The sequence below is a fragment of the Arachis duranensis genome, chromosome 2 (assembly GCF_000817695.3).
Source record: "Arachis duranensis cultivar V14167 chromosome 2, aradu.V14167.gnm2.J7QH, whole genome shotgun sequence".
Classification (NCBI taxonomy): Eukaryota; Viridiplantae; Streptophyta; class Magnoliopsida; order Fabales; family Fabaceae; genus Arachis; species Arachis duranensis.
This window is the reverse complement of record NC_029773.3, coordinates 90406145-90429487: the sequence shown is the minus strand read 5'-3', so window position 1 is coordinate 90429487 and position 23343 is coordinate 90406145. Positions and strand designations below refer to the sequence as shown.

The 23343-nt window shown below is 34.4% G+C and overlaps 1 protein-coding gene across 14 annotated transcripts; it reads left to right on the top strand.

The window, feature by feature from the left end:
• The first annotated feature begins 3046 nt into the window (after window positions 1-3046).
• LOC107475972 (putative disease resistance RPP13-like protein 1) lies at window positions 3047-22241 on the top strand. Of its 14 annotated transcripts, XM_052257655.1 has the most exons (6): window positions 3047-6550; window positions 6858-6922; window positions 7162-7412; window positions 7542-7667; window positions 7878-7976; window positions 8097-8717. In XM_052257655.1, exon 1 carries the CDS (start codon window positions 3204-3206, stop codon window positions 6543-6545), a length of 3342 nt encoding a protein of 1113 aa, XP_052113615.1. In that variant the 5' UTR covers window positions 3047-3203; the 3' UTR covers window positions 6546-6550; window positions 6858-6922; window positions 7162-7412; window positions 7542-7667; window positions 7878-7976; window positions 8097-8717. The 14 variants fall into 14 exon arrangements, with proteins under 14 accessions (XP_052113615.1, XP_052113627.1, XP_052113622.1 ...); XM_052257667.1 differs by lacking the exons at window positions 6858-6922; window positions 7162-7412; window positions 7542-7667; window positions 7878-7976; window positions 8097-8717 and adding exons at window positions 19114-20021; window positions 20647-20773; window positions 21379-21460; window positions 21581-22241 and having other exon boundaries at window positions 3047-5633; XM_052257662.1 differs by lacking the exons at window positions 7878-7976; window positions 8097-8717 and adding an exon at window positions 21090-21372 and having other exon boundaries at window positions 7542-7588.
• Window positions 22242-23343: the final 1102 nt, after the last annotated feature.

Here is a 23343-nt window from a genome sequence, read left to right as displayed (position 1 = left end):
TGCTTCATGAGGTATAAAATTGGTTTGTTTCTTCCTTTGATATTTGTGTTTGTTCACAGGTAGCATTCATACATATCATGATATGTTCAAAGGAGAAGCAATTTTCATATATGAGATTCAGAATCATGTTACATGTAACTCGCTTGATTTCATTAGATGTATTACAATGACTTAAGTTTTTATCCACTTCAAACCATGGTTTTGAAAAGAGAAAATTAGAATCCTAATATGCTAAGATGAAATGAATTTGTATATCATTATATCAATTTATTGATGACTACCCCACGAATAATATATAGTTTAATTTCATAACATTCTAAGCATGATTGTTAATGTATGAGTGTTTGTGGTTTGAAAACTATAGACCAAATATCAGCTTAGTGCATGTAAATCAGCCATTGGTAGTTATATATTGATTTAGTAATATTTTTTTGGAGTGTAATACAAGTTAATGCTGCAAATGAACAAGGCCTATATAGTATATATAGATTGTAATATTGTAATTGAAAATGATGAAATGTACATTAAATGTTTTCACCTTATTTTCTCCCATGGGAGGTTCTAGATTATATTATATACTATATAGTATATAGGGAAACATTATGACAAATTAGGGTAAGCAACTATGAAATTTATATTAGATGGAATAATTTTCACAAACACTTGTTGATGCTAGTTTAACTATATAACTATTTTACACTTTGAAAAAGTTTGAAAGGCCAGCACTTTTATTAAAATTTGGTCAGGACTTAACCAGTAAAAGAAAAATGAGTAATTCTTTGTCATTAGATAAAATCTCACACCATTAAAAATATTATTAATGACTAATTGATGACTAAAAATCACAAAATCTGCTGACTCTAACACTCCTCAAAATCGGATTAATGCAATTGATAATAATTTTTTTTTATAAATTTAATTCTCATTACTATTTTAATTTGAGAGGCGTTTTAATGGATAATATACAAATATTTAAAAGTGTTTGGAGACATATCTCAATCCAAAGTAATATTATCATCAATTTTAAAACTTTTTTAATCTCTTCATTATATATGTATTGTTTGCTGATGTTTGAACTAATATAAAAGTTGTAAAATTTCTAAATGAGTTAAAGCGACTTGTATTGTAATTATCTCTGATATACCATAATAAGTAATATATTTAACTAAATATTTAGATTTCTATATGCAATAGATTGATGAAAGACTTAACTTGGCAACAAGAGCGAATTCCATTGAAACAATATTATTTATTTTCCAAGAAAAGAAAAAGAACCTTCAAATTCAAATTATCATCATTTTTTAAAACTAGAGAAAATTAATGTTAAACAAATTCTAAAATTAAATCAAAACTGAATTTTTGTAGAGACTAAAATTAAAATTCACATTTAAAAGGATTCAAAACTTATCTAGCGAGCGCATGTTTTAATTTCTTATATAATTAAAAACTAATTTTTATAAAAGTTAGTTTTAGGATTTGATTGGGTGAGCTTTTAAAAAAATATTTTTTAATAATTTAAAAATATAAAATTAATATTTTATGTTAAAAATATTATTTATTAATTATGTTTAAATATGCTGATATAAAAATATTTTTTACGAAAAGATAAATTATAGCTAGGTTTATAGTTTCTAAAAAAATATTTTTAATTTTTTTAATATTTTATTTTTATTATTACAAATTTATCAAATACGATAAATCTTTTTTTTTATTTTTAACAATTTATTAACATCCTAACAAACTCTTATTATTCACTTACAAAAAATGTTCAAAAATAAATCTTTAATACATATTATTATTTAATAAAATTTACACAAAACTATAAAAAGTAATTTTTATTATCCTCATGACTAATTTATCGATACACGTTTTTATTCAAATTTTCGTAAAAAATTATATTTTCCAATTCAAAATATTCTATTGAATTCAAATCTTACCTCAAAATTTTCTAATTCACATTATAAATTTTTGAACCTATTTTCGGACAATTTAAATTATTATTTTATGTTAATTAATTAGTTAATAATTTCTGGTTCTTACATTAGGCGCACATGCTCATCGTCATCGAGGCAAAATGGACGAAACCGAAATATACCATTTTTCATCGGTGTTAGCATTCTATACCCAACTCTTCTAACCTCTTTTCACTCCCTATCATAGATGTGCGTACTCGAACAAAGAATTTGCTCTTTGAGTGCGCAACAGCGCAGGATTCTCATACTCAAATATAATCTCACTATCACTGTTTCTCATCTGACAATTGGGATACACCATCACAACAAAGATACGTAGATCTGGATTTGTACCTTATCTCGTTTACACTGGAAATGAGATACGTTTATACTTATCTCCGTTTATAAAGTAAACGAGAAATCGATAAAAACTCTCAAAATTATCTTCTTTTTTTTCACGGTATCTCCCAACTCAACAAGTCAATGACTAATCCAATACGGTACTGAACTTCATTTAAAGGTTTATCGACTGCTGCATGCTCAAGGTGGAATTTGTAATTTAAACATTTATTGTATTTATTTTACAAAAAAAAACCATTTCTTTATTATTTATCTCTACCAATTTGGGCCTTTAGTTCCAACACACCATTTTCTTCATAAAAGTCAATATAAAAGACTTCACTAATATTTGGGCCTTCAAATATCCAAAAAAAAAAATTAAGAGTATTTATTTGGTAATGTGTTACCATTTTTATTTCTTTTTTCAATAATAATAAACAAGATTTGTGGAAACTAATTGTATGTTGACATAATATTATTTAAAGAGTAATGTTAGGGGCCAGCAATTTTTGTAATTGTTAGCCATCAACTAGCCATCAATGATGATTTGATGGTGTGAGATTGGTGTGAAATTTCATCTAATGGCTCACCTTCCTCTGCTGATTACATGCTGGCCAAAATTCAACAAAACTGCTTGTCCCCTATACTTTTCCTTATTTAAAATAACATGAAAAGATGCCAATGAGCCTCAACTCAAGTGGCATATATTCCTTTTTTTACTAAGAGGCGAAGACCATAAAGCTGATCATTGATCAAGTCAATTTTAGTCACCACACAAATCAAACACTTCCCTTGCTTAGCTCCTGTTTGAGAAAATCCAGAGAGTACATTGCAAACTGTGAACCCTTCTTCCCTCATCCTTCATCTTTCTTTCTTTGTTGTGATCGCATCCGCTGCACTTGAGATCCCATCATGGCTGCAAAACTTGATGGTGGAGCTTATCTCACTTCCTTTGTTGATGCTATTTTGGAGAAGCTTTCTCTAATACTTGAAGAAGACGACTCATTCCTGGAAAGGAACATCTTGCTTGGAAGGTTAGAGAAAAGTCTGTATGAGGCTGGACCTGTTCTTGATGATGCTGAGCAGAGGCAGTTCACTAATAAGAAAGTGAAGAAGTGGCTTCTTGATCTCCAAGATGCTCTCTATAAGGCTGATGATTTGGTCGATGAGCTCTTCACTAAGGCCGCTATCCCCACCACTCTAAGAGATCCAGGTATCTCTTCTTCCTGTTCTTCTCTTGTTGATTCATATATTGAAGGTAGTGGTGGCATGGAAAAAATAGTTGGTACACTAGAGTCTGTTGTAGCAAAGAAAAATCGTCATCGTCTGAAAGAGTGCGCCAAGGTGGACATGTCATCATGGAGAACTCCATCCACATCTCTCGTTTTAAGTTCTGACATATTTGGTCGGGACAAAGACAAGGAGAAGATAATCAAATTGCTGTTAGATGATACTCGTCATGCTGAATCACCTGTGACTGTCATCCCCATTGTGGGTATGGGCGGAATAGGAAAAACTACTTTGGCTCAATTGGTTTACAATGATGACCAAGTGCAGCAAAAGTTTAATGTTAAAGCATGGGTTTGTGTTGGTGAAGTATTTGATGTTCTTAAGTTGACAAAGACTGTAGTGGAAAAAGCTACTTCTGGTTCTTGCAACATGAATGATTTAGATTCAGTTCAACAACGTTTAAGGACTCAGGTAACAGGGAGGAGATTTTTGGTTGTTCTGGATGACATGTGGACCAATCATTATGATGATTGGAAAACTTTTCTACGTGCCTTCCAGTGTGGAAGTCAGGGAGGTAAGATTCTTGTAACAACCCGCATTGATGCTGTTGCTTCTATGGTGAAAACAATTCCAGTTCACAATTTGAGTTTGTTGGATGATGAACAGTGCTGGTCTGTGTTTGCAAATCATGCATTTTTCCCTACTGAATCCAGAGATCGTTTGGCTTTGGAAAAAGTTGGTAGAAAAATTGTTGAGAAGTGCAAAGGACTGCCTTTGGCTGCTCAATCACTTGGGGGCTTGTTGAGAAGCAAGGATAATGTAAGCGACTGGGAAGATGTTTTGGTGAGTGAGATTTGGGAGTTTTCTGAAGATGAGTGTGGGATTCTTCCTGCATTGAGAATAAGCTATTATTATCTCCCTTCACACTTAAAACGCTGCTTTGTCTATTGTTCTTTATATCCCAAAGATTATGAATTCAATAGAGGTGAATTGATATTGTTGTGGATGGCTGAAGATCTTTTGCAACAACCAAAGAGTGGAAGTATTTTAGAAGATGTTGGATATAAATACTTCAATGATTTAGCTGCACGATCATTCTTTCAACCTTCAAAGAATGGTTATGAAGATTCATTTGTGATGCACGATCTCATGCATGATCTAGCGACATTCTATGGTGAAAAGTTCTTTGTTAGAATCTCTGAACACGAGAATGTAGCCCAACATGATACTAAAGCTCGTCATTTGTCATATGATCTCGACGACAATAATTCAGTCCGGAAGATGTTGGAAGCATGTAAGAGTTTAAGTCATGTGAGGACCCTGTTTCCAATCAAGGCATATTTATACAGAGAGGGAATTGATACTTGTCGCATACTAGCACAGTTGAAGCGCTTACGTGTTTTGTCATTTACATCATTTAAAATTGATATATTGCCCGAATCAATTGGTGAATTGATCCACTTGCGTTATTTGAATCTCTCTAACACACTTGTCGTGACATTGCCCAAGTCCTTGAATAATTTGTACAATTTACAAACATTGAAGTTGAGAAACTGTAAAAAACTTAAAAAGCTTCCCTCCAACATGCAAAATCTTGTGAATCTGCGTCATCTTGATATTGTGGGCACTGATTTAGAAGATATGCCAAAAAAGATGAGCAAATTAAAAGATTTGCAACTTTTATGTAAGTATATGGTGGGGAAGCAAGAAGAGAATGGAGTTGGGGAATTGGGAGAACTAACACATCTTCGTGGGCTATTGAGTATTGAGAAATTAGAGAATGTAAATAGTAGTGTTGAAGCATCAAATGCAAGGATGGATGAAAAAATCCATCTGAGTACTTTACATTTAATGTGGTCATCCGATGAAGATAGTGATTTGGTTGATTCCCAAATTGAAAAAGATGTACTTGACAAATTACGTCCTCACAAAGACTTGAAGAGGCTAAGCTTATGGGGTTACAGAGGTACAATGTTTCCGGATTGGGTAGGGCAGTCTTATTACCACAACATGACTTGGTTGGAGCTGAGTGGATGCAGGAATTGTTGGGTGGTTCCTTCACTTGGACAGTTACCCTCTCTGGAGAGGCTACTCATTTCAGGGTTCAAGAAGGTGAAGAAGATTGGTGGGTCACTCTATAAGGGTGATGGAACTCATCAGCATCAGGAGACACCCTTCCGATCCCTTAAATATCTCTCATTCTATCATATGCCTTGGTGGGAGGAATGGGAGTCATATGAATGTGATGATGATGATGATGCACCATTTCCGAAACTTGAGACACTTGAGATATGGTTTTGTCCTAAGTTAAGAGGAGATTTGCCCACTTTCCTTCCCTCTTTGAAATTACTCCACATTTCAGGATGCGAGGAGCTTGGTTGTTATCTGCCAAGAGCTCCCATCATTCGCGAATTAAGAATATTTGGCAACCAGGAAGCAAGAATGCGGGACCTACCACTTTCACTGCAACGACTAAGAATCGAAGGAAAGCAGCTTGTGGATTCTCTGTTTGAGGCCATGGCCATGACCCACACCCAACCAAACTCTCTCACGGTGTTAAGTATCTCAAATTGCTCATCAGTGGTATCATTTGCAGGGGATTCTTTGCCCCCTTCGTTGAAAGAGTTGCGCATATACGATTGCAAGGATGTAGAATTCCCAATGCAACACCAACAACATGACTCACTAACGAGTCTTACAATAAACAACAGCTGTGATTCGCTTACATCCATCGCATTTCCAGCGTTCCCGAATCTCGATGATCTGACAATTGAAAGATGTGAAAATTTGACATCTCTGGATCTGTCACAGTCACAGTCCCTCCGAGACCTATTAATTTCAGGCTGCCCTAAGCTGGAGAACATATTAAGGCTGCCTGCCTCTTTAAGGGAACTCATAATCAGAGCATGTCCATTGTTGGGTGAAGGCATAGAGAGGAAGGACCCCCACATTTGGCCATCCATTTCCCACATCCCCCGCATTCAACTTGATGGGAAATGGATTCGCAATGACTCAACATCTTAAAACAGGTAACTCTTTTGCTATCTCTATCCCAAAGCAGCTTGACGTCATCTTCTCCAACATCATATTCATTCTCTCCTACATAATCTTACTTTTATTTCAATAATGTATCCTACTCTTTTTTGAGGTAAATACAAAACCCAATCCTCTCTTTTAACACTCTTAATCACCAATCTAGTCAATGCCTACTTTCCTCAACATATAGTATCACAAAACTGTTAACTTTTTTTAGGATACAATCTCAATTTTGGAATACCCCCCATTTAACCGTTTACCCTTTTTTTTATTATTTCTTCTTTCTTTCTTCATGTATAGGAACATATATTGATTCTTCTGGGACTTGTCAATTTATTGCATTTGGGTGCTGCGCCTCCAATCTTGTAAGGATGAGTATCTATTTGGATTTAAAGTAACATTTGCTTTATTCTGTTGAAGGATTCCTGGAGAATTAATTGCCATTAAAGAACAATCTTAACATTAAAAATGCTCTTATCATTCTATACTCTTCAAAGTCTCATGTTTCAAATCTGCATTAAACAAGCATAGGAAATCTTTGGGCATGCTTAAATAAAGATCTTGTAGAACAATTGAGTTATTCGTTTCAATTTTCTTAATGCAGATGATCTTAAAAGTTTTCTATGTACTAATTATTTGCTGGTTGAGTACATGGACAAGGAGCTATGTATATACTTGAACTTTGTTGTCTCAGGCAGGAACTTCAAGCTTGAGTGGTATAATCCTGCACTGCATTACTCTTGTGACTATTTTCTTGTACAATATACTTTCTCATGCACCTTTTTATAACCATTGTGAATAAGGCTTTTCCTTTTGCTACATTGAAGTATGTACAAGACAATCATCATGCCCATGGTACAGCCTATTTTACTGTGATCATAATAAAAAAAGCACAAGCATTAAATTTATCTCGTGTATTTTTTCCAATTTTCCACAAAATTCTTAGATTGTTGCTTTTTTACCCTTTTCTTTACCCTACTTGAGAGCATGGTAAAACTTGGTTATTTGGAGCAAATAATGTTGAAAGCAAGGTTGAGTGGCTGGTATGGTGATCTCAAAACAGTATTCCTCAACTTAAGGAAGAAATGAATTCTGAGGCATGTCTTTTGAGTAAGTTTTGAATAGTATTATGTGGCTATTACTGTTAGGGGATTTTGGCCATAATGCTCTATATAAACCACATACAACATAGAATGTTTATTAGAAGGTTATGGTTTTGTTAATTCAAGGATAAACCCTTGATAATGATGAAATCTTCTACTTTCCACTTTTGCCTTTGTCATTAATGGTTTTTCTTCTTTTTATTGTTATTTGTGTCAGCTACTTTTGCACCACCCCTTGACTCACCCAAATCTAAGGCCTTTCATTACATTTCTTGGTGTTGCTCTTGCTTGCTTGCTCGTGGCCCTCGTTGGTTTGGTATGCTGTTTACTATCTTAGTATTAACTTCTGTTGAATTAAGAAATTAATTAACCTTGTGATGACTATGCACTAAGCAAAAATTGTATGAGTTGTTCTAATGTGTTTGTTTTGGCGTAGCAAGAGACGAATCGGAGCAAACTTGGATTAAGCCTAATTAGGAGACCAAAGGAATCTGGGCAAGAATGATGGAGGAACAATGAATCCCAAACAAATCAGATCAGGTGCAGTCTCTGCATCAATTCAAAAGCAGAATTCATGGAAGACATCATCCTCGTACAAAATCAAAAGAAGAAATGGATGATGAAAAACATAATTTTGCAAGGACAGATAGACCAATCAAAATGCAACAAGATTACCTTCCATGATATGGATACAGTTGGAGCAACCTGTCAAAAATAGGCAGAATGCTTACAAAATTTTCAAAGAAAAAAGGAAGGACAAACTTAGTTTTATATTTTTATTTACACTGAACAATTATCTTTTTTTTTTCTTAAGATTTTTCATGCCTTCATCGTTTCATTGTATTTTAGGAGAGCTGATATGAGTTATTCTGTTTATACGAAAGAGAGAGCTTAGAAAGTGAGAATCAATTTCTGTTATGAAAAAGGCAAGAGAGGTAGGGTGTGAGAATATCTAAAAAAAGCTATAGTGCCGTTTGAGAAATTTGTTTTTTTGTATTGGCTTGAATTGGTATTTGTAACTTGTATTTGTTTATAGTGAAAAATTCTACCATCTGCATATGTTCTCTGCAAATCATGCGATCATTTTATAAAATCACCTTTTAATCATTCAAATCTGCATCACTCTTCCATTTTCTATGGCTTACAGTATAGTGCTGCAGGTTGGTGATTAAGAATCAGTGTTATTAATTTATTGAGGTAAAATTATAATTATAATTCATTCTCATTCAGTAAATGGACAATTCAATTCGGTTTTCTCTTTTTTATGCTTTCAATTCCTTGAACTCTGCTTTCTTTCTCCATTTTCTAATTTTTTTTTCTTACTCTCAATCTTTTACTATAATTTTGGCACCTCATTCAGACACAAGTTTGGTTGTGTAGCATTGTTGTAGTGCAAAAATTAAATTGAAAAACAAATCATATGCTTTGGGTGCAGATTTCATTTCATTCCCTAGCTGCAATAAGGTTGATTGGATTTCAATATCTAATACTGGAACAAGATTTCCTTCGTAAGAAGTAGAAGGACACCTTGGTATTATACTACATCATTATTGTCACTAATATGGATAAAATAGATGGAAAATTTGGGCTAGTTTTAATAAGTTTGAAAATTTCACCCGCATCCCTCTCTAGCTAGAGACATTATTATTTTATTATGTCCTAATAATTCCACATACACATAATAAACGATAAACTCTGAAATGACCTGAAAGAACTGATTTCTTGAACAAATTGATGATATGGTTGCTGCACTATGCATGGTGTATTTTGGAACCAGTTGAAATAAGCTTTTCTTTTTTGTTTTTTTAATTTCAAGCATTAATTAATTTGAGAGAAAAAAGAAAAGACATGTTTGTGCATTGCACTTGTCGCTTGAGTTAGGAACGAACCTATGCACATATAGAAATAGAACTTTTGCTTTTATTTATTTAATTCAGTTTCCTCAATATTTTGCTGCCTAAGAGTTCCTCAACATAATGAAAATTGCAATATTTGGGGATGAGAAATTTCTTACGGCAAAATAAAACTTATAATTCTAAAATAATAGTCACGACAACTGACAGAAACTATTGTCCGAAACAAGCATGGTGATTGATGAATAAAAGTATATGTTAAAATTCTAGCTGAAAATAAGTGGAAAATCATAGAAATAATACTAAATTGGCATAATATAATAGAATAATTTTATACTATATATTGAGATATTTGAAAATTTGCATATTTTGTTAAAAAATAAAATCTAAACGTATTGATAAAATCCAATAAAAAAAATCAATATGTACTAATCCAAGTTATACTAAGATATTATCAAATCAGATCAATATGTATATTAATTAAAATATTATTGCTTTCTAACAATATGATTGTCTCTGCTGCAGTCTGCCAATCTTTTTCTTCATTTTTTTAATCATTGAAAAAACATTTATTTTTTTGAGTTTTTTGGACTGGATATACTTTATTCATTAAAATTGAAGGTGTTTATCTAGGCCATGTTATTTAGGTTTAGATAAAATTTAAGATTTTATTTATTCTTTGATAGTTATGTGATAACTGATAAGTCTTAATATTCTTAAGTTTTGGATTTTGTCCATTTTATTTATAGTCCAAGTGTTTTTCATTTTATGATTTTTTTAAATAAATAAAATAAATATTTTATTTACAAAAATAAGTAATTTGAAGAGTTTTTATCGATTTTCATAACATGCTTATCTCATTTATAATGTAAATAAGATAAAATACAAACTCATGTTTACGTATTATGTGTTATGACACGTATCTTATTTTATTTATAAAGTGAACGAGATACGTGTAAACGAGATAAAGCTAAGGTGCGGCTATAAATATAACTCGTTCGTAGTGCCTCTTGATCCACTTTCCATCTCCTTTAACCTTCATTTCTCTCTTTCTTGAAAGTTTTTTTGATATTTTTGAGTTGTTAGGACGTTATGGTGTGCACCGACACACGGGACCCCGATATCAACCGCTTGAATGATAGTTGGCACATTGCGGGAGCGATCGACTTCGAAGTTAGTGTGTTTTTATCTTTTAAATTAATAAGCGTATGTGATTATAATTATGGTACTTTTATAGATTTAGTGTTTTTAAACATGAGTAGAATGGATTATCTTTAGGTAACATAAAATAGGTTAGTTGACAAGTTATTAACATTTGCTGGGTGTTGAATTTACTTATAATAAAAGTTAATTTACTAATTAACTTAATTTAATTTATTGATTAACTGTTTATTAGATTTTTTAAATAAATAAAAGAAATTTATTAATTATTGTTTATCCATGTTATTACGTTATGTTATTTCTCTGCATCAAATTTTATATTTTTAATTTTAAATTTAAATATGCCAGAGAACTTAGTTTGAAATCCAAGTTTTTAAGAAGTTTTATTTTTAAACAGAAACCTCGCCTACTCCTACCTAGGATGTCCAACTGTCGATGATCTTGAGACATGGTAGAGACTAAACACGTGTGTAGTCTGTCGAAGTTACGCACCTCCCTAACGATTTAAAATATAATCGAATGATATTATAACTAAAATAAGAATGACAAATAAGATCATGCATTAAAATATTGTAACACTTACCAGTATTCGAGATTCTGTCAGAGGACGATATGGAGACTCCAAGGACAACCATCAGTAAATTAAAGGCAACGCACATGGTATTTTAATCGATCCGACTCCACAACTTGGTACTCGACACTTCTTCGAATGCCGTAATTCTTCATGCCTTGCAGTACTGCCTCTCTACTTCTAAATCTGTGACCAACCCTAAACTCCACACCACCATCGGTGTTGTAATCATCCGCTCCCATATTAGAAAATGGAGTTACCTCGTGCATCGCGTCCAAATCCAAAGTATGGCAGTGACTGGGTACAGTTGATAACTCCTGATTGGTTGCAGAGTAGACAAAATGTATCAAACTAATCCACCAATGGGAGTTTTTGGTATAAACTTATCCTCGTCATCATCCTCAGAAGAGCCACTTTTGTGGCTACTGGCAACGTACTCTTCATCAGACTCCTCACCGTCAAGGTCATGTCTACCATTGGACTAGCATAGTGCAAGAGGTGGGTCATCTTGGACAAAATTCGAGCTGCCAGAACCACCACCACCAACATCACGAACCTCCACAAAAAGCTCCATCTCTTGTTCAACCATAATTCTCCTGTGGACATCAAACCTTAGGTGTAACAGCTATTACCCTAAGCCTTACATCATACCGTAAAGTAAAGGATAACAAAGTGCTACAACAATTCTAAAGCTTATACAATAGTAGATATATAAGGAATTTATAATACGAGAATCCCAAAGAAGAAATAAAGCTCAAAACAGAGATAGAAAAGCACAAAGCGTTCATACGATTAACTAAAAGCATAAAGGAACAAGATACAACATAATACAGTAATAATCAAGATAGTTATATATAAGTATAATGGTCAAAAGAGCTCTAGTCGTAACACGCGGAGTTTAGGCCGACTAGTGATATACAAACAATACAGAGTTTTTAAAAAGTTAAATAGCATATGCAACTTGTCTCTCAAATAAGCCTCTAATGAAACAAGGTCTAAGATACAAAAGAGAGAGTATTACAACAAAATAATCAAAATACAAAAGGTGATAAAAGATCCTCCACTCCGTCATCATCTCGCAACTCGCCGAAGTGGATTACGACCTGCATTTGAAAAACAACAACAACATATGGTATGAGAATCGGAGGTTCTCAGTATGGTAATAGTGCACAGTAATGTAAGATATAAGGTTCCGGAACGCCAGAAACAACCCTAAAATTTCACATCAAACATAAGTTTCAAGCTTATAAAACAATTTAACAAAGTCCTTAAATGAGTCATCTAACTTAGAAAATTTCTAAACTAACATTTACATTGCTATCCCACAGTCTTCGCTAGCCTAACTTCCATGCGATTCCATCGCCACCACCTACCAAGCCTCCTCAACCCCAATAACATACACAAGTATATGCAAACAAGTAATACACAAGTAATAATCATGTATAGCAAGTAAATCAGGAAGCAAGTAAGCATGTTATACACTTAGGCAATATAGGCAAGTAAACAAAGCAAACAACCACATAGTAAATGCACATGATGAATGCCTGTCCTATTGACTGTGATATCACATTGTCAGTTCAACTGTCAATCCGACACATTCCCATGAGGGTCGCATTTGATCACGAACATAAATGGGTACCCCTAGGGATATAGTGCCCGACTCACTATTGTGAATCAAAAGGATGCGAGTGGGATACTCAGCCACAGATCTCACATTATCCAGGGATATAGTGCCCAACACACTCTTACCACTTTCATATTGCCTCTCAATCAGAACCAAACTCAAGTTATCAGTCTCATTAACCATACTCATTTCTCTCCAAGTCCTAGACTCGTTATAACCATCATTAGTCCTTGATTTCACAAGTTATGATCAACTCTCAAGTTCTCAAAGTCATCACCAATATAGCACTTCACCCGTTCACCCACAACTACAGAAACCTAAGTTTCTGTCTTCTAAACTCATATAGAAATTTACCAATTTAATTCACTGAATCATCTCTTTTAGTCTTAGGGCCTATTTACTAGATAGTACCCTTAAACGGTAATTAAAGAAGTTTAGAAAGTTAGAGAACCCTTAAAAAGTGAAGAAAATAATTTTTCAGTAAAACAGGGATCTCGCGTACCCGAACCTCTGTCCCGCGTACGCACAAGTCAAAATTTGGGCGTCTGCGTATGCGGCATCCTACTCGCGTACGCAAGTGTCCCAACCCGAATGGAAAGACCGCGTCGTGTGTCAAATTTTCGCATACGCATGCCTTGAAAACACATGCTCGCGTATGCATGTTAGTGCCCGCGTACGCGAGATACCCCAGACAGAGGAGAATACTCACGTCGCGTGCACAGGTTCTCGTATGCATGCTATAACAGACTTAGAAAAATTTTAAAGCTGCAGAATTTTAGATTTTTGCACCGAACTTCAAACGCGTATAACTTTCTCGTTTTAAAATATTTTCCGTTCGTTCTTCAAACATCTTAAAGCTCTTGGACCCAACTTTCACTTAAACTAAGTTTCTAAAAAATAGGGGTCCAAAGTCCAAGTTATGCCTCACCAAAACTTGTTAAAAACAAGGTTTTACACAAAATCATCAAAGTTCTCTAGTTTTCAAATTTTCAAAACCAAACCAATCAAAACCTACTCAATTTTATAAAAAATACTACCACACACTACAAATTTCCATTTCATTGCACTTCAATCATTTTCACTCATATTTCTCTCAATCTTTCCACCTCTTTCCACCATAATTCAACAAAACCCACAACTTTCAAATCAAGATATCAATATTAACAATTTTGCACAATTCAACTATTCATAAACTTCATTCATCATATATCATCTTCAATCCTCATAATTATCATTATTCAATCCCAATATCAATATCAACATCATTCATTAATAATAACATCATAATCTCATCAAAATTATTACATTCATCAAAATCATCATACATCATCAATCCAACAATTATCAACAACCAATTCAATTCTATTTTAAGGTCCACTAGTTTAAGTGTCACGAAACATTACATATTACATAGAGAAAATCGAAATTATACCTTGACCGATTCCCAATATGCACAAATCACCAAAATCCACAACCAAGTTCAATGAGCTTTGCCTCCAAGTCAATCAACAAGCAACTCCAATCCACAAACTTCACTCCAATCACAAGAATTCAACCTATATATACATAATTTACCACAATTCAACCTAGAGTTCCATATATACATAAAACCACAAAGGATTTGAATACACTCATCTTATTCAATGTTGATTGAGGCAAAATCCAATAGCAATCAAGTGTTAGATGGTACTTAAATACCCAAAATTACAAAAATCAGTCAACAGCTATAGCCAAATTTTCGAAATTGTTGGAAAGAGAGAACTTGGCAAGAAAGAGTGAGTTTCTTACCACTTTGGTTAGATAGAACTGAAGGACTCGGCAAGAGTTTTGCGTAGCAGCAAACATGACGCGAATCAAAGCACTGTAGCTCAAGTTCTGAGTGATTTAAGATGAATATGAATAGTAACCTCTCTTCTCTTCTCTCTTCTCCTTACCAGCTGCTAGGGTGGTGTTATGTTTGTGAATGAGGCTGAATTGGCTTCATTTAAGTGTTTATATATGTTGCGTTTGGGTTTAACTTGGGCCCGATCTAACCTGTTAGCATTTTTGTCCCATTTAGCCTAACTTTGGGCCGAACCTTTAAAATTATCGTCCGATTTTTAACTTTAATTATTTTCCTAAGTTTTTCTATTGTTTTTATTACGGTCATGCAGTACCAGACAAACTTAAACTGGTACTGCCAGCTAATTTACCGGTACATGTTTTTACTCAATTTTTCGTAGAAAATTATATTTCCCAACTCAGAAAATTCTACTGAATTCAAATCTCACCTCAAATTTTTCTAATTCACATTATAAATTTTTGAACCGATTTTTGGATAATTTAAATTATTATTTTATGTTAATTAATCAGTTAATGATTTCTGGTTCTTACATTAGGCGCACATGCTCATCGCCATCGAGACAGAATGGACGAAACCGAAATACACCATTTTCCATTAGTGCTAGTATCCTATACCCATCTCTTCCAACCTCTTTTCACTCCCTATCACCGACATGCGTCAATATCAAACTCTCTAACTCGGACAAAGAATTCGCTCTCTGAGCAGCAGCGCAGGATTCTCATACTCAAATATAATCCCATTATCACTATTTTTCATATGATACTTGGGATACACCATCACAACAAAGAAACCACTACCACTAGACATTTTTAATAAATTTTTTGAAAAAAAAACAGAAGAGAAGAAGGATTGTGATTTTTGTAGAATGTGGAGAATACCAACGGTTTGAAGATCCTTTTATAGCTGATTGATTTTTGTCGTACTATATCTCATTTACAGTGTCAACGTTTTAAGTTAACATGTATCTTGTTTACACAGTAAACAAAATTAGTTTGCTTATATCTTTTTTACAGTATAAATGAGATACGTGGAGTTCATTCTTCCCTATGTAACACACATGTACACACGTGATACGTAGACCTCGTTTACACTGGAAATGAGATACGCCTATACTTATCTCCTTTTACAAAGTAAACGAGATAAAACATATTGCGGATATCGGTAAAAACTCTCAAAATTATCTTTTTTTTCTCATGGTATCTCCCAACTCGGTAAGAGAAAGACTAATCCATCGCAGTACTGAGCTCCATTTAAGAGTTTGCCGACTGCTGCATGCACAAGGCAGAATTCGTAATTTAAATATTTATTGTATTTATTTTACAAAAAAAATTTCTTTATCATTTATCTTCACCAATTTAAGCATTTAGTCCCAACACACCATTTTCTTCATAGAAGTCAATATAAGAGACTTCACTAATATTTGGGGGTGGAAATTCAAGTGTAGTCGACTTCACGTGTAGTTGATATTTGAGAGACGTTAGTTAGATGATTTGACTGAATTGACTAATTTTTATTTAACGGTTCTCAGATATCAACTTCACATGAAGTCAACTTCAGTTGAGTTTTCACCATATTTGGGCCTTCAAATATAAAAAAGAGTATTTATTTCATAATGTGTTACAATTTTTATTCTTTTTTCAATAATAATGAACAAGATTTGTGAAAAATAATTGTATGTTGAAATAATATTATTGAGAATAACAAGAAAAGGTGAAAATTTTCACCGAGGGGTATCCGTAATTGTCCTCTGACATCATCATCTTTATTAGAAGCCAGTGATTTTGTCCGACGAGGCGAAGACCATAAAGCTGATCATTGATCAAGTCACCACACAAATCAAACACTTCCCGTAGCTTCTGTTTGCGAAAACCCAGAGACTACATTGCTAACTGTGAACCCTTCTTCCCTCATCATTCATCTTTCTTTCTTTGTTGTGATCTCATCCGCTGCACTTGAGATCCAATCATGGCTGCAAAACTTGATGGTGGAGCTTATCTCACTTCCTTTGTTGATGCTATTTTGGAGAAGCTTTCTCCAATACTTGAAGAAGACGACTCATTCCTGGAAAGGAACATCTTGCTTGGAAGGTTGGAGAAAAGTCTGTATGAGGCTGGACCTGTTCTTGATGATGCTGAGCAGAAGCAGTTCACTGACAAGAAAGTGAAGAAGTGGCTTCTTGATCTCCAAGATGCTCTCTATAAGGCTGATGATTTGGTCGATGAGCTCTCCACTAAGGCCGCCATCCCCACTACTCTAAGAGATCCAGGTATCTCTTCTTCCTGTTCTTCTCTTGTTGATTCATATATTGAAGGTAGTGGTGACATGGAAAAAATAGTTGGTACACTAGAGTCTGTTGTAGCAAAGAAAAATCATCATCGTCTGAAAGAGTGCGCCAAGGTGGACATGTCGTCATGGAGAACTCAATCCACATCTCTCGTTGTAAGTTCTGACATATTTGGTCGGGACGAAGACAAGGAGAAGATAATTAAATTGCTGTTAGATGATACTCGTCATGCTGAATCATCTGTGACTGTTATCCCCATTGTGGGTATGGGCGGAATAGGAAAAACCACTTTGGCACAACAGGTTTACAGTGATGACCAAGTGCAGCAAAAGTTTAATGTTAAAGCATGGGTTTGTGTTGGAGAAGATTTTGATGTTCTTCGGTTGACAAAGACTGTAGTGGAGAAAGCTACTTCTGGTTCTTGCAACATGAATGATTTAGATTCAGTTCAACAACGTTTGAGAACTGAGGTAACAGGGAAGAGGTTTTTGGTTGTTCTGGATGACATGTGGACCATTGATTATGATGATTGGAAAACTTTTCTAATTCCCTTCCAATGTGGAAGTCAGGGAGGAAAGATTCTTGTAACAACCCGCATTGATGCTGTTGCTTCTATGGTGAAAACAATTCCAGCTCACAATTTGAGTTTGTTGGATGATGAACAATGTTGGTCGGTGTTTGCAAATCATGCGTTCTTTGCTACTGAATCACGAGATCGTTTGGCTTTAGAAAAAGTTGGCAGAAAAATTGTTGAAAAGTGCAAAGGACTGCCTTTAGCTGCTCAATCTCTTGGGGGCTTGCTGAGAACCAAGGATAACATAAGGGATTGGGAAGATGTTTTGATGAGTCAAATTTGGGAGTTTTCTGAAAAAGAGTGTAGGATTCTTCCTGCATTGAGAATAAGCTATTATTATCTCCCTTCACACTTAAAACGTTGCTTTGTCTATTGTTCTTTATATCCCAAAGATTATGAATTCAATAGAGGTGAATTGTTATTGTTGTGGATGGCTGAAGATCTTTTGCAACAACCAGAGAGTGGAAGCATTTTAGAAGAAGTTGGTTATAAATACTTCAATGATTTAGCTGCACGATCATTCTTTCAACCTTCAAAGAATGCCTATAAAAATTTATTTGTGATGCACGATCTCATGCATGATCTAGCCACATTTTATGGTGAAAAGTTCTTTGTTAGAATCTCTGAACACAAGAATGTAGCCCAACATGATACTAAAACTCGTCATTTGTCATATGATGTCAACACCGACAATAATTCAGTCCCGAAGATGTTGGAAGCATGTGAGAGTTTAAGTCATGTGAGGACCCTGTTTCAAATCAAGGCAGATTTATACGGTGAACACAAAGAGGGAATTGATCCTTGTCGCTTACTAGAACAGTTGAAGCGCTTACGTGTTTTGTCATTTACATCATTTAAAATTGATATATTGCCCGATTCAATAGGTGGTTTGATCCATTTGCGTTATTTGGATCTCTCTGGTACACCTATCGTGACATTGCCCGAGTCCATGAGTAACTTGTATAATTTACAAACATTGAAGTTGCGCAGATGTCGAGGACTCAAAAAGCTTCCCTCCAACATGCAAAATCTTGTGAATCTGCGTCATCTTGATATTAAGGGCACTGATTTAAAGGAGATGCCAAAAAATATGAGCAAATTAAAAGATTTGCAATTTTTAAGTTTCTATATTGTGGGCAAACATGAAGAGAATGGGCTTGGAGAACTGGGAGAACTAACACATCTTCATGGCTCATTGAGGATTGAGAAACTAGAGAATGTTAAGAATAGTGGTGAAGCATCGAATGCAAGGATGGATGAAAAAATACACCTGAATGCTTTATATTTGGAGTGGTCATGGTCATTATTTGAAGAAAGTGAGGTTTGTGAAAAAGATGTACTTGAAAAATTACGTCCTCACAAAGACTTGAAGGAGCTATCCATCGAGGGTTACAGAAGTACGATGTTTCCGGATTGGGTAGGGCAGTCTTCGTACCACAACATGACTGAGTTGAAGCTGATTGGATGCAGGAATTGTTGGGTGCTTCCTTCACTTGGACAGTTACCCTCTCTGGAGAGGCTGGTCATTGAAGAGTTCGAGAAGGTGAAGAAGATTGGTGGGTCATTCTATAAGGGTGATGGAACTCATCAGCATCAGGAGACACCCTTCCGATCCCTTAAATATCTCTCATTCTCTAATATGGATTGGTGGGAGGAATGGGAGTCATATGAATGTGATGATGATGATGATGCACCATTTCCGAAACTTGAGACACTTGAGATATGGCATTGTCCTAAGTTAAGAGGAGATTTGCCCACTTTCCTTCCGTCTTTGAAAGAACTCTACATTAGAGGATGCGAGGAGCTTGGTTGTTATCTGCCAAGAGCTCCCATCCTACGCTCATTAAGAATATATGGCAAACAGGAAGCAAGAATGCGGGAGCTACCACTTTCCATGTTGGAGACACTATGCGTTAATGGAGAGCAGCAGGTGGAGTATGTGTTTGAGGCCATGACCCACACCCAACCAACCTCTCTCATAGACCTACACATCTCAGAGTGCTCATCAACCATATCATTTCCAGGGGATTCTTTGCCACCTTCATTGCAAGAGTTGCGGATCAATAACTGCAAGAATGTAGAATTCCCAATGCAAAACCAACAACATGAGTCACTAACGAGTCTTACAATAAAGAACAGCTGTGATTCGCTTACATCATTGCCAGCGTTCCCAAATCTCTTGTCTCTGAGAATTGAAAGATGTGAAAATTTGACATCTCTGGAGCTGTCACAGTCACAGTCCCTCCGATATTTATGGATTGCAGAGTGCCCTAAGCTGAAGAACATAATAAGGCTGCCTGCCTCTTTAATTCGACTCTTCATTATTAAATGTGGGTTGTTGGGTGAAGGCATAGAGAGGAAGGACCCCCACATTTGGCCATCCATTTCCCACATCCCTAAAATTTATGTTGACTTCACAAAGATCCTCAATGAGTCAACATCTTAAAAGAGGTAACTCTTTTGCTATCTCTCTATATCCCAAAGCGGCTTCACTTCATCTTCTCCAACATCATATTCATTCTCTCCTACATAATCTTACTTTTATTTCAATAATTTATCCTACTCTTTTTTGAAGTAAATACAAAACCCAATCCTCTCTTATAACACTCTTAATCACCACTCTAGTCAGTGCCTACTTTCCCCAACATATAGTATCACAAAACTGTTAACCTTTTTTAGGATACAATGTCAGTTATGGAATCCCCCCCCCAACCCCCCATTTAACCGTTCTACCTTTTTTTTATTATTTCTTCTTTCTTTCTTCATGTATTGGGACATATATTGATTCTTCTGGGACTTGTCAATTTATTGCATTTGGGTGCTGCGCCTCCAATCTTGTAAGGATGAGTATCTATTTGGATTTAAAGTAACGTTTGCTTTATTTTGTTGAAGGATTCCTGGAGAATTTATTGGCATTAAAGTACAATCTTAACATTAAAAATGCTCTTATCATTCTATACTATTCAAAGTTTCATGTTTGAAATCTGCATTAAACAAACATAGGAAATCTTTGGGCATGCTTAAATAAAGATCTTGTAGAATAATTGAGTTATTCATTTCAATTTTCTTAATGCAGATGATCTTAAAAGTTTCTATGTACTAATTCTTTGCTGGTTGAGTACATGGACAAGGAGCTATGTATATACTTGAACTTTGTTGTCTCAGGCAGGAACTTCAACCTGGAGTGGACCACTCTTAGACTGGTATAATCCTGCACTGCATTACTCTTGTGACTATTTTCTTGTATAATATACTTTCTCATGCACCTTTTTATAACCATTGTGAATAAGGGTTTTGCTTTTGCTACATTGAAAGTATGTACAAAACAATCATCATGCCCATGGTACAGCCTATTTTTCTGTGATCATAATAAAAAAAGCACAAGCATTAAATTTATTTCGTGTCTTTTTTCCAATTTTCCACAAAATTCTTAGATTGTTGCTTTTTTACCCTTTTTTTTACCCTACTTGAGAGCATGGTAAAAGTTGGTTATTTGGAGCAAATAATGTTGAAAGCAAGGTTGAGTGGCTGGTATGGTGATCTCAAAACAGTATTCCTCAACTAAAGGAAGAAATGAATTCTGAGGCATGTCTTTTGAGCAAGTTTTGAATAGTATTATGTGGCTATTACTGTTAGGGGATTTTGGCCATAATGCTATATATAAACTACATACAACATAGAATGTTTATTAGAAGGTTATAGTTTTGTTAATTCAAGGATAAACCCTTGAGAATGATGAAATCTTCCCCTTTCAACTTTTGCCTTTCTCATTAACGGTTTTTCTTCTTTTTATTGTTATTTCTGTCAGCTACTTTTGCACCACCCCTTGACTCACCCAAATCATGGTGTTGCTCTTGCTTGCTTGCTTGCTCGTGGCCCTCGTTGCTTTGGTATGCTGTTTACTATCTTAGTATTCACTTCTGTTGAATTAAGAAATTAATTAACCCTGTGATGACTATGCACTAAGCAAAAACTGTATGAGTTGTTCTAATGTGTTTGTTTTGGCGTAGCAAGAGACGAATCAGAGCAAAACTTGGATTAAGCCTAACTAGGAGAGGAAAGAAATCTGGGCAAGAATGATGGAGGAACAATGAATCCCAAACAAATCAGATGAGGTGCAGTCTCTGCATCAATTCAAAGGCAGAATTCATGGAAGACATCATCCTCGTACAAAATCAAAAGAAGAAATGGATGATGAAAAACATAATTTTGCAAGGACAGATAGACCAATCAAAATGCAACATGATTACCTTCAATGATATGGATACAGTTGGAGCAACCTGTCAAAAATAGGCAGAAAGCTTACAAACTTTTCAAAGAAAAAAAGGAAGGACAAACTAAGTTTATATTTTTATCTACACTGAACAATTATCTTTTTTTTTTCCTCAAGAGTTTTCATGCCTTCATAGTTTCATTCTATTTTAGGAGAGCTGATATGAGTTATTCTGTTTATACGAAAGAGAGAGCTTAGAAAGTGAGAATCAATTTCTGTTATGAAAAAGGCAAGAGAGGTAGGATGTGAGAATATCTAGAAAAAGCTATAGTGCCGTCTGAGAAATTTGTTTTTTTTTTTTTATTGGCTTGAATTGGTATTTGTAACATGAATTTGTTTATAGTGAAAAATTCTACCATTTGTTATTGGTAGAGACTGGATGTAGATCTCACTTTGGGATTGAACCAGGATACATTGTGTTATTCATCTTCTCTATTACAATTTTCATTCACAATAGTCTTATAACTGTCATCTGCATATGTTTTCTGCAAATCATGTGATCATTTTATAAAATCACCTTTTAATCATTCAAATCATTCAAATGAGTTAAACTTGAGCTTTTATCCACTTCAAACCATGGTTTTGAGGAGAGAAAATTAGAATTCTAACACGCTAAAAGATGAAATGAATTTGTATATCATTATATCAACTTATTAATAACTACCCCACGAATAATATATTGTTTAATTTCATAACATTCTAAGCATGATTTTTAATGTACGAGTGTTTGTGGTTTGAAAACTATAGTGCATGTAATACAAGTTATATCAGCTTTGTGCATGTAAATCAGCCATTGGTAGTTATATATTTAGTAATATTTTTTTGGAGTGTAATACAAGTTAATGCTGCAAATGAACAAGGCCTATATATAGATTGTAATAACGTAATTGAAAATGATGAAATGTACATTAAATGTTTTCACCTTATTTTCTCCCATGGGAGGTTCTAGACTATAGTATATACTATTTAGTATATAGGAAAACATTATGACAAATCAGGGTAAGCAACTATGAAATTTATATTAGATGGAACAATAATTTTCACACAGACTTGTTGCTAGTTTAACTATGTAACTATTTTACACTTTTTTAATCAATGTCATATATACATGTACTTGAACCAACCATTCACTGTAATACACTTATAGTAAAAAAGTCGAATTAAAGCAATTGGTAATAAACATATATTTTTTTATAAATTTAGTTCTCAATCTCATTACTCTTTTGAGAGCCATTTTAATGGATAATATATAAATAATTTTACAAATATTTAAAGTGTTTGGAGACATCTCAACCCAAAGTAATATTATCAATGTTAAAACTTTTTTAATCTCTTCATTGTACTCAGTAGTGAGATATATATATTGTTTGCAGATGTTTGAACTAATATAAAAGTTGTAAAATTACTAAATGAGTTAAAGCGACTTGTAATGTATTAACTATTAAGTACTAGTTTTTTGGAGTGGGGGAAATATTGCCCATACTTTAATTGAGTTTAATT

What these genes read in the sequence shown, in the direction of transcription:
- LOC107475972 (XM_052257665.1), top strand. Translation starts at nt 3,204, where the DNA reads ATGGCTGCAAAACTTGATGGTGGAGCTTATCTCACTTCCTTTGTTGAT.